Genomic DNA, 16,085 nt, shown 5'->3' with positions numbered 1-16,085 from the left:
GCGGACCGCCATCGCCAGACTGCCACCACCACCATCACCAGTTTCGTTACCACCTAGAACCATGTTCCACATCATCTTATAAGTGAAGAAGAAGAAGAAGAAGAAGAAGAAGAAGAAGAAGAAGAAGAATGAAGAACATGGAGAAGAAATAAACAAAAGATGAATGTTTTGAAATTTTTGAAATTAGTTTTCGGACAAATTTCGGCATACCAAAACTGCCCATTACACGAAGAAGTGAGAAAGTGATATAGTGTACGATGAAGTAGGAAGTGAGTTGAAGAGAATGGCAAAAGAATGAAGTAGAACCGTCAAGAATCGAGAAAGATATGAAGTCCGAAAGATGGCTCGAAGAAAAGTAAAAAATAAGAAGAAAAGTCTTATTTTTTTTATCAACTTTTAGAGGTCCACTAGCATGCAAAAAGAGAAAGAACGAGACATATGAGATGTGATATGAAAATTAAACCGTGAATTGAATCTAACAACGTAAAAATGAGGTGAAATAGAGTTATGACGAAGGAGATAGAAGGGCTTAAAGTAGTGGTTGCTGACGGTGGTTTGTTGGGTGGGTCTGCATCTTTCTTTTGAAATTTGGGGCTAAAATGTAATTTTTTTTAACTTTTTCCGTTTCAAATCTAACGACAGAAGCAAAATTGATAGTAATTTAAATAGTATAGGAGTACGCGTGAAAATAAGAGTAGTCTGAGGGGGTCATTGAAAATCGTGACAAAGTATAGAAAATAAAAATGAAATAATCTCAAAAAATATATATCTATATATATATATATATATATATATATATATATTTAAAAATCATAAAATATGGAATAATTAGAGTTTTTTTATGATTATAATTAGATTTTAGTGAATTGCTTCCATATTAGTGGCACACAAATTCAAATTTTAAAATAATTGAGCCTACTTTCCTTTTAGAAGTCGTAATTTATAGAATAATTAGAGTTTAATTGTTTTGGTTAAATTAGAGTTAACCAATGGACTTTTTTTAAAATAAAAAATAATTAGATTTTAGTAAATTGTTTCCATATATAGTAGCATAAAAATTTAAATTTTGAAATAATTGAGTATACTTTCCTTTTAAAAATCGTAATTTATGGAATAATTAGAGTTTTATTGTTATGATTAAATAAGAGTTTAACCAATAGAATGTTTTTATTATTTAAAAATCAAAAAATTTAATTTGAAGGTTTAGAGCTTCGACAAGTCTTGTCATTAGAAAGACTATTTTCCTTATATAAAGACGTATATTTGTTAGGCTAGTGGTTGCTACTCCATTATAGATATCTTTTGTTGAACTTATATATATAATTGTCTAATTGTAATTTTATATATTATAAATACTTTAATGGGAAAAAATAATTATTTTCTTATTCTACTTAACTTTTCCTCCAATTTTGTAATTATCAATAATAATCAATTCTCTTAAATTTTTATAAAATTTAACTTAAGAAAATTTCATTTGAAATATATCTATTCAAACGGAACCTAAACTGACCTGAAAAAGAATAAGCGTTAAGAATTTTGTATTTGTAGATTGATCAAAAGAGTGATTTTGATAATATAAAAAAGGATTTAGTTTGTTTCCAGGTTAAAGTTGAATTAGATTAGACAGTTGAAGTCTCTAATCGGACAAAAATCATTAAATGAAAGACTCATATTGATAAGAGTTTATGAAAATATCACCCAATTAAATTTTTAAAAAAACTCTTATTGATAAGAGCATTCCATTTAACAACTCTACTAATCAAAAATTTTAACCGAAGACAAATCATTCTCTATTAAAAACAACCTTTTCTGTGGAAAGGAAAATAAAGGAACTCAACCACAGACGATGATATTTGGATGTTAACAACGCTGGGCCCACTGAGGAAAAAAAAATGATTGAGACTGTCGTACGCATGTTATTTTTTTTTAAAACTGTTACCGGCAGCAAATTTTTTATTAACAAATAATTAAATGTCTCATATGGGTGGTGTGAGATTCACAAAAGTATGGATCCCACATTTATGTGAGACATTTGATCATTTATTTAGTAAAAAATTTAGTATCCTAGTATTACATTTTCTTTAGGAATAATTAGCGTACAGTGGTGTCAAAGAAAAAATTTATACATTAATAAAAAAATTATAATTTTAATTATTAGTATGTACAATATTTGTCACATTTTAGTAATTTTTTTCTTCTAATCATCACTGATAAGTTATTTCTCCTTTTTTTTTTATTTTTTTTATTTTTTTTTAAACTGTGTACCTTGTAACATTTTCCCATAAGTTTAAGACTTGTTCAATCCATTAAAATGATCAGGCTATTCGTTTGGATTTGTGAATTCATCACGCATTGTATTTTGATAATTCAATTAATTTATAATGTAAATATTTGTGTATAAATTATTTATTAAAAATATATATTTATTTGATAATTATAGTTACAAAGTTTTATAAACTTGTTTTCAAATAATAGAAAAAACATAATTTTAAAAATAATTAATTAATTTTTTTAAAGATAAATATAACAAAACTATGTAATTACAATTATTGAATTAATATAATTTTTTATGAATAAATTAAAAATGAATAGAATCTAACAAAATTGAATTCATGCATAAGGCCATATTGGACAACTATCTCCAATTAATAATTGGGAAATTGGAAATACATGGAGCAGTGAAAAGAAAATTGTACTACAAATGATTTTTTTTTTTTTTTTGGTACAATTCTCACATACAGGAAGAATTGCACTAAATACAAGAATGTATTTGTACTATACACATAGTAGAATTGTAGCATCATGAAAATATAATTTTTTTTCCCTACTAATAGAAATTTCCGTTGTGTTTGGTTGGGGGATTTGGAGAGGGATTTAGAAAGGGAAATGGAAAAAATAGGTGAAATGTGAATAAAACATGCATATATTTCACCTAATTTCACACAACTTTTCCCTTTCCCTTTCCAAATCCCTCCACAAATCCCCCAACCAATCGGTCTCCCTCAATTATGATGTCATCGCCCTCCATAGAATTTAACAAAACAACTCAAGATTTAAATCTTGTAACAAAATGAATCTTTAATTTTTAATTTTATTTATTTAAAAATTAATATTTTGATTTTTTTAATCTAAACAATTTGGTTATTTTTGTTAAGTATCATTATTGAAAATATATATTTTAGTCACTAAACTCATTGGAAATGAGTATTTTAGACATTTTTTGTATACCTACAATGAGTTTTATGACTAAAATATTTTTTTTTGTTAATTTTACTTAATGAAAATAAAAATAATTTAGATTGAAAATAAATTAAAATATAAATTGATAAAATTAAAAATTAAAATTTTATTTTATTCCAAGGCTTCCCTAACCACTAACATATCCTATCATTGGAAGCAACTTGCCTCCAGTTCGAGATCAGACTGGATGGTACTGTTCGGTCCGTGAAGTCCCACCACAGATCCCATTTTGATAATCTGAACCGTTCAATATGTAGAACTCATCGAGTACTATGCCTATAAAAATCACGTTGATCGGATATCGATAGCTATATCATCAGATCAATTTTTTGTCAACCATTAATTTATTCACCGTCCATTTTTTTTATACAAAACTGATTTGATTACATAACTATCGATATCCGATCAACTTGATTTTTTACGGGCATATAGTAATCGACGAGTTCTATACATTGAACGGTTCAAATTATTAAAACCAGACCTATGGTGGGCCCCCGCAGGCAAGCTGCTCCCCCTATCATTTTAAGGGTAATTATTGGGAATACCATGGAGTATAACATTTTTTAATGTAGTGTTTTAAACCAACTTTTTTTGATAGTACAATTATTGCATTTTAAAAAAATTGATTTTTCAAAATTATTCTTTTATAGTACATTTTTTTTGGAGAATATCAATGTCATAAATGTACTTTTTATGTTGTTAATGAATTTAAAAGAAGTGCAAAATAGAAAATTTATGGCTCTGTTTGGTGGAGCTCTGGAACACTTGATTTGAGCAATGTTTGTTTAGGATTTTCAAAAATTAATTTCACACTTAGTTTTGAAAACGTGGTCGAAGGTGGGAGAATTTATGCTAACCAGTCGTCCGTCCGGTTGACCGGAACAGTGCAAATTTTTTTTTATACTTTTTATTTTTTATTTTTTGCAATTAACACATGTTAATTTTTATATATTCAATAAAAAATATTTTTCAAATTTTTAAAAAATTTTGAGTTGTGTTTTTGGTTATGAGTTGTAAGTTTTGATATCAAATATTATATGTCACATCAAAAATTTTCCACTCAATTCAAAACTCTTTCACCAAACAAAATTTTCATACTCAATTCATAATTCCAAAACTCATAAATTCAAAATACAACTTTATTCTCAAATCATATTTAGAAAATTCTACCAAAAGTAACTTATATTATTTTTGTACTTGATTTTTGAAAATGGTCTAATATTTTGAGACAATGAACAATGGAATAAAGGACTAATATTTTGGGACGCAGGAAGTAGTAAAATTTTATCTGTAAAACATATTGATTCATCTTTATTAGACAACTAGGAGATAAAGGATTTGTTATCATTTTTTATTGATTGAGAATACTATGTAATGGTACAATTGACTGTTTATTTTTCCAATCTTATCTTGCCATTTGACATTTGTTAGCATAATATTTTAAAATATACATGAATTATGAAACTATTACATTAAGGAGTTGTTCGGAATGATTTAAATAAGTATATTTTTTGACTTTTTATGAAATATGAGTTGGGTATGGTTTGGATTTGAAGTGATATAGAGAAGTGATGTGACTTAAATAAGATGATGTGACTTAAATAGGATAATAACTTTTTGAATTTTTTAATTTATGCCAAACAAGGCCTAATATTGTGTTGACAAATCATCATAAAATTGTTGGTTGCGTTTGGTTGTGTTTTGTAAATGTGATTTGAGAGTATGAATTGTATTTTAAATTTGTGTGTTGTAAAATTATGATTTGAGTGTAGAAAATTTGTTTGGTAAAGAGTTTTGAAAATAGTTTTGGAAAAGATGTTTGATTTGAGTGGGGAATTGTTGATGTGATATTTGATATGTGATACAAAAATTTACAACTCATAACTAAATATACAACTCAAAATTATTTTAAAGCACATTAAAAATTAAAAAAAATTCAGAAATTTTTTTTTCCAATTATATAAATCAATTGCAAAAAAAAAAAAAAAAAAAAAAAAAAAAAAAATTCCTGTACAGCAGAGGACATCCAGGTGGATGTCCCCATGGACGTCCGGGCGGTAGTCCCTAAGGACATCCGCGTGGTCTTCCCCTGGCCAAAATTTGAACAAAAATTGCGGCTGTAATACAGAGCTCTCTGCAGAAGTTTGGAAAGTTGATTCCAAACACACAACCAAACATCATACTGAAATACACATGTGGAATTACATTTTGAATTCACAACCAAACAGAGTAGTTGTTTCTCAACACCCATGTCCCTTCCCCTCTCTCTTTGATCATCTAGTTTTTCCAACATACTATTCATGGTGTGCTTGCCAATAATATTACATGTTTCGAAAAATAAAATGGGAAATCATAAAATTCTTAAAATTATTAGTCAAATCAGATCAAAGGGCTAAGAAATCAATACTCTCAAAATATATATATTAATTACAAATACAAGCATTACATTAAATTGGACAGTTGAAGTCCAACAAGAACTAGAAAGCAAACAATTACCAAGTTTAAAAACCACTATAAGAAATAGCTCAAACTTACAATTATCACAATGGGAGATAAATTAATTTCGTAAAAGATATCAAACTCCTCTCCATAAGAAATGAACCGACAATCTCACACCACAAGATCACTAGGCCAAAGGCCCTAGTTAATACTGTCAAAAATAGCCACATCACATAAAACATAATATACTAAGAAAACTCATCAAATTAAAGATAGAAATCAAATTATGGCCTTCATCAGTTGCTCCTTTTATGTTAGGAGATGCTACTGCAGAAATTGCTCCGAGAAGACGAAAGATATTGAGAAATTCAAGCCTTCCAAATCCTACCAAGAATGCAAAAATGTATGTCAGAACATGTAACAAAAGCTTGGTAAAATGAATCATGGAAAGAAATAAAGGAATGCAAATCTATAAACAACTATTAGAACATAGTGATTTGAAGTTGGCCCTTACAAATTGAGGCCTATGACTCAAGTTGATACAACTTTGAAATAGACAAGGAAGTGTTGGGATTTTTACATCCCACTCCACAAATGTGAATGGAAGCACATCTCCACACACCATAGAGAAAAATGTACACAGATTTAAATGATTCTACACATGTTGTGTACTGCAAGAGATAATTTTCCAAAGTTGCTATTTATCGACCAACCAATGAATTCTAGTCTCACTCAATTGTTAAAAGACAACCCATTCTAGATTCCACAACCTAATCCAAAAACATATAGAGAAAAGCAATAATTGTACAGTCCCACATAATACAAGGCACGCACACAAAGTTCAAACTATGATAACTAGTTAAAGAATGAGGTGTAGTTTGCAACAAATCATGACATGGGTGAAATTCCTACCCAAATCTATGATCCCAACATAACCTGAAAAGAAGTTAAATTATATGTCATAATCAATTTATCAACCTCAACTCCTACTACTTCTATTGCACTTTGTATCACTTTTATTGTCAATTTGATCTACATATATATTGATAACTAGCAAAATTGGATTTACCTCATCAACCATGAAAACAAGATCCATTTATTGCTCTCTTCTCTATCAACCATTTGAGTAGAACTACTCAGCCATCTAACCAAAGCAACAGGAAAAATCTGAACCTCTTGTTCACAAGAATCACAGTAGTTGTTACCCCTCGTTCTTGACCAGTTAGCTGCACATTCTTCATGGATGAGGGCGTTACCACATTTACATTCCGTCTTGAGTATATTTTCTTCTTTCAAAATGTCAAAACAAAATTTGCAAACTGCCTCTTCTTCAAAAATCTCCTCATCACCTTCCATTGGAACTAGACCATTGTGTTCTAATTTGCAAAAAAGGACTTAAAAGTTATATGGAAAGTAAAACTAAAACTGATATATGCCAATTACAAGAACATCAAATACAAATGTAAGGTCAACAAGTTATCCAAGCAATCCAATTGTGGTTTATTCACAATCCTATACATAGCAGGTGTCCAAAAAAAAATACAATTAGTATTAAGAAAATGTAAATGGTTTAAACTTTAGGGAGCAAAATGAGTAAGAAATTGAAATATTAGATAATATATGTATAGCATGTACCTTTAGGATTTGTTTGACCTAAAGTTCTTGGTCTTACAAGAACAATGTTTTGGCCAGGCACAGATTGGCTTGAGATTGTAGCCCCAACCTAAAAAAATAATAAAGGAAAAGTAAAAATTTAGATTAATTTCTTCTATCATTTGCACTTCAATTTGCTTCTATGGTAGTTTTTATCAAGCATGCATAGTGCCTTCTTTCTTTTTCTTTTTATTTATTTATTTTTTTTCAAGCGTTCACAATGTTGATTATCACACTATACTTTCATGGAAAATGTTATTTACACATAAAATTCATATAAAAAACACAATACCATTTTGGTAAAATGAATGATTTATATTTAACCACTTCATTACTAATAAAAATTTTGTAAGAATTTTTTGATTGTATATTATTACTCTACTTTCAGCTTTATTTTTCTTGAAAAATGTTGCATGTACATGTTAATTTCCGTAATCCTCGTCAACATCAAATGAATAGAACAGTAATATTTTACCTTGACTTAAATGTGTAAAGGATGTCTTACAATTAAACTGGAAAGATTAAAATAAATTTTCAATAAAATAATAGCATATTAAATGTAACTAACCCATGTGAATAATATAAAAAGAAAAGGTAAATTACACATTTTACTCATATAATTTGACTTAAATTTTACTTTGATCTCTATTATTTCATTGTGAACAATTTAATCTCAACATTTTAAGTTCACTTCTAATTTAATCATTTCGCCCAAATTTCTATTATATATTTCTACGTGTACACTTTACGAGATTGACAAGTGTCTCAAAATAATTAATTTTAATCTTCAATTTGCATGAAATGATCAAACTAAAACTTGACTTAAAAAATAAAGACCAATATTCAATTTGAAATAATAAAAATTAAAGTAAATTTTGAGTTAAACTTATAAAGTTAAAATTATAATTTACATTAATATATATATATATATATATGTAACTTACACAAAACATTTCAAAAGATGTCCTCTGTCTAGCTTTTCTGAAAAATGAAGGGGCGATACAAGGGAGTCTGCCTCCTTGCAGTTCCTGCACGCAAAACCAAAAATGATATACAATTTTTTTGCTTTTGTTTTGAAGTTAGAAACAAAGGATAAGATAAAATTATACCACATGGGCAGGGCCGGCCCTGAGTTCGTCGGGGTCTAAGACGAATTTTGGAAATGGGAGCCCTTTTATATTGAAAAAAATTTATGAATAAAACGATAAGTTATAATTTTTTTATTTTTTTGTAATCATAAAAAAATTTACTTACACATATAATCATTAAAATTATAAATAAAACAATTTAATAAAACAAAATTAGAACAAAAAAATTAGGAAAAAATTATTCAATTAAAATTGATAAAGACCTAGGTAAAAAAATTTGAGCAAAATTATTTATTCCACTAAAATCTAATAGATAAAGAAGGTAAAAATAAAAAATAAAAAAAATAGGGCCCGTATAGTATGTATTATTTTTCTTGAGTCCAAACACTTTTTTTTTAATATGTATTTTCATTTTAATAAATATGGACCAAACTACACTTATAAATAAATATGGAGTAAATCATACATGGACCCAAAAAAATATTTTGGGACCCTTTAAATTGATCCTAAAACCAAAAAAAAAAAAACATTGAGCCTATAATATTTTACCAAATTTAGGGGCCCTATTTTTGGGCCAAATTTAGGGGCCCTATGTTATATATGTTTATATGTTTTACCAAATTTAGGGGCCCTATTGTTTTTTATTTATTTATTTATATATTTTCATTTTAATAAATATGTGCCAAACACATTTATAAATAAATATGGGCTAAATTATACATGAGCCCAATAAAACATTTGGGGCCCTTTAAATTGATCTTAAAACCAAAAAAAAAAAAAAAAAGAGTTGAACCTATAACAATTTTTTAAATTTGGGGGCCCTATTTTTGGGCCAAAATATGGGGCCTAAGGCACAAGTCTTACCTCCCTTAGGGCAGGGCCGGCCCTGCACATGGGGCAAGTTCTCAAATTATAGTCTCCTCGTTCGGAACGGTTAACAGGACACTCTGGTAATCTCTACAAGGGGCACTGCCTTGGACCTGCGGGAGAGTAGAGAGGATTTTCCTGTAACAAAAATAAATAAATAAATAAAATTATACATATGGTCCTTATAATTTATTTATTTTTTTATATTAATTTGATTTATGTAATTTTAATTATATTAATTTTATCTTTTAATTTTTTTATAATTTATCAATTTAGTTTAATTTAATAACACTATTATAAAATTAGACAAAAATTAATAGTAAAATAGTCAATTAAAAATAAATCAACCATTTTGACCATTGATTTCATTAGTAAATTACATTTTCACCCTTTTATGATTTCATTGGAGGGGCTTTTTCCCTTCCCCTCTTGGTGCTGTGGGCGGGGAAAATGTGTTCGGATTCTCTGGGATGAAAAACCTGGAGAATCTGTACAGCTTGTGAAATGCAGGCCAAAAAAACACAAGAGAAGAAAACTACACCACAGTGGTGTGAGTAAATTTTAATTACAAATATATATTATAAATATTAATAATTAAAATTATTTATCACTGTATGTATTTGTAATAATTTTTTTAAAAATAATTGACAACTCTAATTATAATGCGATATTTTAGTCTTAATTTTATTTATTTTTATTTGTTTTTTATTTCTTGCCACATTAGAGCTCGAGCCCCAAAATTAGAGGTATCATTGCTCTAATTTTTCTCTGTCCTGTCCCACTGTCTAGTGATTTCCCGAAAAAAAAAAAGAAAAATGCTTGGGAGCACTAATTAGTGCTCCCACTAATTAGGTGGCAGTGGGTCCCGCCATTAATGATGTGATGTTTTGGTCTTGGAGTTGTATTTTATTTTTATTTTTTTAACTTTTTTAATGCATTAGTGCTATTAGTGGTGATATTTTTAGTGGGATGAATCATTGTTGAAAAAAAAATAACCAGACGCGAAAGAGAGTGAGACGAAGAGTATTCCATGAAAATGAAGAGGAAGATGGGAGAGAGAGAGAAGACGCCGTCGGCGGAAGAGACAGCCACGTCACCGGAGCTCTCGCAAAGTAAAATATTGCAGGCTTTTGGGGACCAATTAATCAACAAAATTCAACAATTTTTCACCAAATTGAATGAAACCTAGTACCAACAACTTTCAGATTCACCAAACAGAGCACAAATCAATATCAAACAAAGCACAGCAAAAAAAACGCAAGACCCACTTGATTGAGATTGCAAAAAAAAAAATTTAAAATGCAGACTTGGGGGGACCAAAATCACCTCGAAATGGGAAACTGAAGTGGTGATCTGGTTTCTCGGCTATCCATTGGAGGACCTCCTCTTCTACATGCCTCACTCTCACTCTCTCTAATTTCTCAACCTCCTCGCCCATCTCTCTCTCTCACTCTCTGTTGACTGTCTGTATCACTTTTTTTTGTTTTGTTTTCAATGGACCCCTTTTCTCTTTTTCTATCTACAGTGTGTGAGATGGGTAGGTGGGATGAGTGGAAGAGAGAAGATTTTCATTCGCCGGAGTTTCTGCCGTTCGGATTTGTTTCTCGTGTACTGCAGGAGTTTACACCCCAGCCGATCCCAACGGGTGAAAGCAAAAACATGAAAAATTTATGATTTTAATTATTTATAATATTTGTTATTATTTTTTTGTACATAATTCTCTGATGCCCCCTAATTTGTAAATTCCCTTATTGTTTTTTTATAATTTAATTCTGTGTACATGTATCAATAATCCTAAAACATTTGAAAAGACTATGGTATATTATAACTAAAGAAGAAATGGCAAAATTTTATATTTTTTAAATTATAATTTAAAAAATTAAAAAAAAAATCATCATCAATCACTACGAGACATAACTAAATATTTCAAAATAATATCATAATTAAAGACGAAAATTGATTAAAATTAAAAAAAAATAACATAACTAAAGATACATATGATAAGAGAGATATATTAGAGAATTCTCCTAAAACATTTACTTACAGAGTTCTTGTCGTCTTCCATGCTTTTCCTTCTTTTCTTTTAAAATTCTGAAGAGATCAATAATACAAAATGGCAATGAGAGAAAACCACTTGGTAGGAGGAGCTGGTTTCATAATTTGGGGGGGGGGGGGGGGAAGAGTGCTTTTTCATTGAAAGCAAAGTAGTGAGAAATTTCACTGAAGTTTCTAAGAACTAAGGTTAACAAGACTTGCTGGCTCCTCAAAAGAATTGTGTGGTGGGGTATATATGCATTTCTTTTTAGTATGAATCTTGACCTAAGTGGACTTTAACAGAACTTGGCCCCTTTAAAAAAAAAAATCGTTTGATTGGGAATTTTAAAAACAGTTTTTTGAGTTTTAATTTGTGTTTTTTTTTATTTGTTAAATCCATTTAATCTAAATATATTTAAAAAAATATATAAAATTTTAAAAAAATTAATTAAAATATTAAAAAATTACTAAAAAAATACAGATTAAAAACTTATATTATAATGACATAAGACATAAGAGATAATAACCAATTTATGATATAGAATATAATCGTTGTCATATTTTATTGAAAAATTAATAGTGTGTTTGAAAGACAGAGTGGGGTTATCCAAGGAAAATAAAAAGAAACTTCACCGAAGTTTATGATAATTGGATGTTAACATCACTGGCCCGACTGAAAAGACAAAAAGATAGAAGGGAGATCATGCTGAAGGAAAAACAAGTGGGGTTATTGAAGAAATTATAATTATATATTTAGAAGAAAAAAAATTTCGTGTAACACCATCACAAAATTTTGTAAGTTAAATATGTGCAAGTTTATTCATAAAAATGAACTTAATCAAATTTGTTTTTAATTTATGCATTTTTGTAAAATTCTTTATGTAAATTCGTGAACACTTACATAATTTTGAGATAGAATTGCATACGATGTACATTGTACATTGGAACATTACTCAATTAATTATAATACTTCTTATAATTTTTATATAATTATATCAATTTCATTTAAATTTTAAATTATATAACATTTTATTCTAGAGATTTTTAGTTTAAGGTCCTGATGTTAAGATTTTATAAGGTAAAGGGCATGCAATATTTTTTATAGTAGTTGTGATCTTTTAACATTTTCACGGAGAAATTTGTCTTCACAGAGAAATTTTAACTTTTCAAAAAGAAATTTCATATTATTGAGAGATCTTAACTAATAAAAAAAAATATATTGGACCTCTTGTACTACCAAAAGTTACAGAAATGTTTCATTAATTTTTCCTTTATTCTACTCTATTAGAATACTATCAATTTTTAACAGAACAACTATTTTGTTTTATAAAATTCCAATTTTGCCATTATACTAATTATATTGAACAAATTTGAAATTAAAAAAACGAGTTAAAGATGAGATAAAAATAATTTGTTGGGAAAATTTGAAATCAGTGGGATAGTGGGAAAATTATTGTACTATAGATGAAATTTCTTTGGGTGCAACTTTGACACACAAGAAAGAATTACACCAGATAGAAGGACTTACACCAAGCACACAGGATATTTGCATCACCATAAATTGCAAATATTCTATTATTATTCCATTGATTTGCAATTTCTCCCAATTTGTTTACCCCAAACCTGTTTTTGAGAGATTTTTTAATCAATTTAATTAATTTTGACACAAAGCGCACTTTTGAAAAATAAAAATCTAGGAGTAAAATAATAATTGAATTATTAACTTAATACCGTTAATATATTTATTACTGGAAGGGATGTGAGTGTAATATTGCTAAAATTCTGGGGTTGACTGCCCTTTATCAAAATCTCAGTATAATTTACCTAATTAAAAGTTAATCACTCAGTCTGGTTAACCTTAAAAAAAGTATGCACCATATACAAGCTATGTCATTTTTTAAGTTGATCACTACAAATGTTATAACTCAATCATATAAGAGTTATAATTAAAAAAATGAGTTATTACCAAATACCATAAAGCCTCCGTTTGGAAAGTGGGTTGGCTTTTTAGCTTTTTGGCTTTTTTGGCTATTTTAGCCTGGGCTAAAAAGCTTGGTTTGGGAAGGGCTTTTTGGCTTTTTAGCTTTTTTGACTTTTTTTGTGAGGAAAGAGTGTAATGATTATAGGTTGGATGTAATGTTTTGTTTGTTATGGCTAAAATAGCCTATTTTGTTTTTTGTGGCTAAAATAGCCAAAAAAGCCCAACCAACTTCTTCCCAAACGGTGCCAAAGTATAAGAACTTTTGAATCATAACAAAATAATGTCATAACTAACTCTCTAATAGGTCATAGCTAACATCTTATAGCTAACACTCTAATTGGTTATAACTAATATCAAAAAGAATGCATATGATACACACTCCAAAGAAGTGTGTACCATAGAATTTTGGGAAAATAACATGTTAGGGCTAACTTGTAAAAAAAAAAAAAAAAAAAAAAGACAAACAATTTCATGAATAAACTTATAAAATTATTTTTTAATGTTCTAAAAATTTTAATTAATATGCTATTATTATTTTTCTATATTCCACTTAAATGATATTTTCCACAAAATTTTCTCTATATATATTTATTAAATACTTACACCCATATCTCAAACCCTAATTATTATTTAAAACCCTTTTTATTTAAAAAAAACTATACTTGGTCCCAAATTGTTTATGCATTTTCAATTTTACAGATATTCTAAGAAATTATCTATATCTTTAATTAATTTTTTAACATTTTGAAAATTTTATCTATAAAAACTAGTTAATATTTTTTAATTTATAGAAAAAAAAATGAATTCTTTTAATAAAAAATATAGTAGTTATTAAAATAATTAAAGAACACGAATATTGAAAAAAAGACGAACTATTGAGACAAAAGGAGTAATAACTTGGTAGTCTACTCTCTTGCATTGTAGGATTTCGCACATATGAGAAGAAAATGACAAAAAATAATCCGAAAATTATATATACACAACAAATTTATATAAAATGATCTCGCTCAATTTAGACATTTTATTTTATAACAAGATACTCATAACAATAAGTATGTTTACAAAACTGTTACTTAGGTCTATTTTGGAAATTCGGCTAAAAGCTAATTTTTTATTTTTTGGCTTTTTTTGTCACATCACTTCTCTATTTTTTTTTTACATATTTAAGAAAATAAAAATAAAAATAAAAAACCAACTTTTAACCTACTTTCCAAAATAAACTTTAATCTTGAGGTAGAGTTATTATAATTTATGATTCAAAAATAAAATTATGTGGAAATGTTTTTTTTTTTTTGGGTGACGATATTACATATTTTTTTATTAAAATATTTTTGGGTCACAAATTATCTAACATTAATTTTATTTCTAAATTACAAATTAATGTAACTTTATTAAAAAATTATATAATATTTTTCAAAAAATATCTAATACGTAGGAAAATGCTATTATACACACCCCTTTCAAGGGATGTGTCAATTATCAATTATGGATTTAGGGGGTGTCAGTGAGGGGCAAGGGCACCCAAAAAAATTTGAAAAATATTAAATATTATATCGAAAAATTTAAAACAATTTAATTGTATTTATATTAAGTAAATCTAAAAATTAGAAGAAAAAATTAAAAAAATACAGTGAAAAAAATACAAAAAATAAAAAACCTAATTTTAAAAAAATTCAATTGAAAAAATTGACAGAAAACAAGTTGAACATATTCTTTATTTTTCCGCTAGTTAAAATATAGAAAAAATTAGTGAAGTATCTCTCTCTAATTTTGAATAATAGGAGAGATTCAAGATATTTTTTTACTAGTTAAGGTCCTTTGATGAAATTTCTTTGTGATTATATTAGAGAAATTTTGAAAGTGTCGGAGATGAAATTTCTCTGAGTCGGGCAAATTTATCCGAGTTGAATTTTTTCTATGAAAATGTTAAGGAATCTTAATTATTATAAAAATATTATATATCTTTTATCTTATAAAATCTTAATATGAGTGGAATTAAAAAAATTCTCTTAAAATATATACAAAAAAAGTATATTTCTTAATTGGGACAATTGAAAAAAAAAAAAAAGAAAAGAAAAAAAGGGGGAGGGGGGTTCCTAGAAAATCTGTCGCAATTTCGCATCGTTTTCTTCATCTTCTTTCCTTGACTTGACTATGGTGTTTTGAGAAGTTGGTAAAAAGTTGACTTTTGATTTTTTACCAAGCTTTTTAGCTTTTTGAAAAGTGATTTGGGAAGTTGGCAAAAAGTTGACTTTTTACTTTTTAGTTTAATATTTGTTTATGGTGTCAAATCAAATTAAAATGACTAACATACCTTTACCCAACATAAGAGATTTATTTTTTTTATCATAGGCCCTAATTTGTAATTTTACACTTGCGTTTTTGGCCCTTCCCAAACCAATTTTGTTGCGTTTTTGGCACTTGCATTTTTGGACATTTTGTCCAAAAACGTGACTTTTTATTTTGTTCCCAAAACGGCACTAAGTACTTCCCAACTCTTTCCTCATTCATATCAAATCCAAGTAGGGCTAAACAAGAAATCCGTGAAATCCGTAATCCGATCCAGTCTAGTCCAGTCCAGTCCAATCCGGTAGGTTTGGATTGATTTTTTGAATCCGTGGTTCGGTTCCGGATTAAAGAATTAAAAATCCGTAGTCCACGGATTGGTTCCGGACTGAACTCCATGGTTCCGGATTGGAACCGATCCGGACCGTGTATAAATAGTCTATATTTTTATTATACATCATCTCCTATAGTATCACCTCTTATTCCATATAAAACCT

At 28.0% G+C, this 16,085-nt stretch overlaps 1 protein-coding gene across 4 annotated transcripts; it reads right to left on the bottom strand.

The window, feature by feature from the left end:
* Positions 1–5,633: 5,633 nt before the first annotated feature.
* Positions 5,634–11,550, bottom strand: LOC114261773 (uncharacterized). 4 transcript variants are annotated; one of them, XM_082875144.1, is made up of 6 exons: positions 11,332–11,549; positions 9,285–9,425; positions 8,277–8,360; positions 7,315–7,402; positions 6,749–7,055; positions 5,634–6,063 (listed from the first exon to the last, which is right to left on the bottom strand). In XM_082875144.1, the coding sequence occupies exons 2-6, from the start codon at positions 9,312–9,314 to the stop codon at positions 6,048–6,050; spliced, it is 525 nt and encodes a 174-aa protein (XP_082731270.1). In that variant the 5' UTR covers positions 9,315–9,425; positions 11,332–11,549; the 3' UTR covers positions 5,634–6,047. The 4 variants fall into 4 exon arrangements, with proteins under 4 accessions (XP_082731270.1, XP_082731271.1, XP_082731272.1 ...); XM_082875145.1 differs by lacking the exon at positions 11,332–11,549 and adding an exon at positions 10,614–10,920; XM_082875146.1 differs by lacking the exon at positions 9,285–9,425 and having other exon boundaries at positions 11,332–11,550.
* Between the last annotated feature and the right edge of the window lie 4,535 nt (positions 11,551–16,085).

Source organism: Camellia sinensis, chromosome 6 (genome assembly GCF_055761805.1).
Source record: "Camellia sinensis isolate YWXY chromosome 6, ASM5576180v1, whole genome shotgun sequence".
In the NCBI taxonomy this organism is placed as follows: Eukaryota; Viridiplantae; Streptophyta; class Magnoliopsida; order Ericales; family Theaceae; genus Camellia; species Camellia sinensis.
This window is presented reverse-complemented; position numbering and strand designations above follow the sequence as displayed.

Excerpts from the sequence above, each read along its gene's own strand:
- LOC114261773 (XM_082875144.1), bottom strand. The coding sequence starts at position 9,314 with ATGTGCAGGGCCGGCCCTGCCCTAAGGGAG. Across the intron at positions 7,403-8,276 it reads CATCTTTTGAAATGTTTTGT|GTTGGGGCTACAATCTCAAG; the intron begins GTAAGTTACATA and ends TTATTTTTTTAG. Across the intron at positions 7,056-7,314 it reads AGGTCAAACAAATCCTAAAG|AACACAATGGTCTAGTTCCA; the intron begins GTACATGCTATA and ends TTTGCAAATTAG.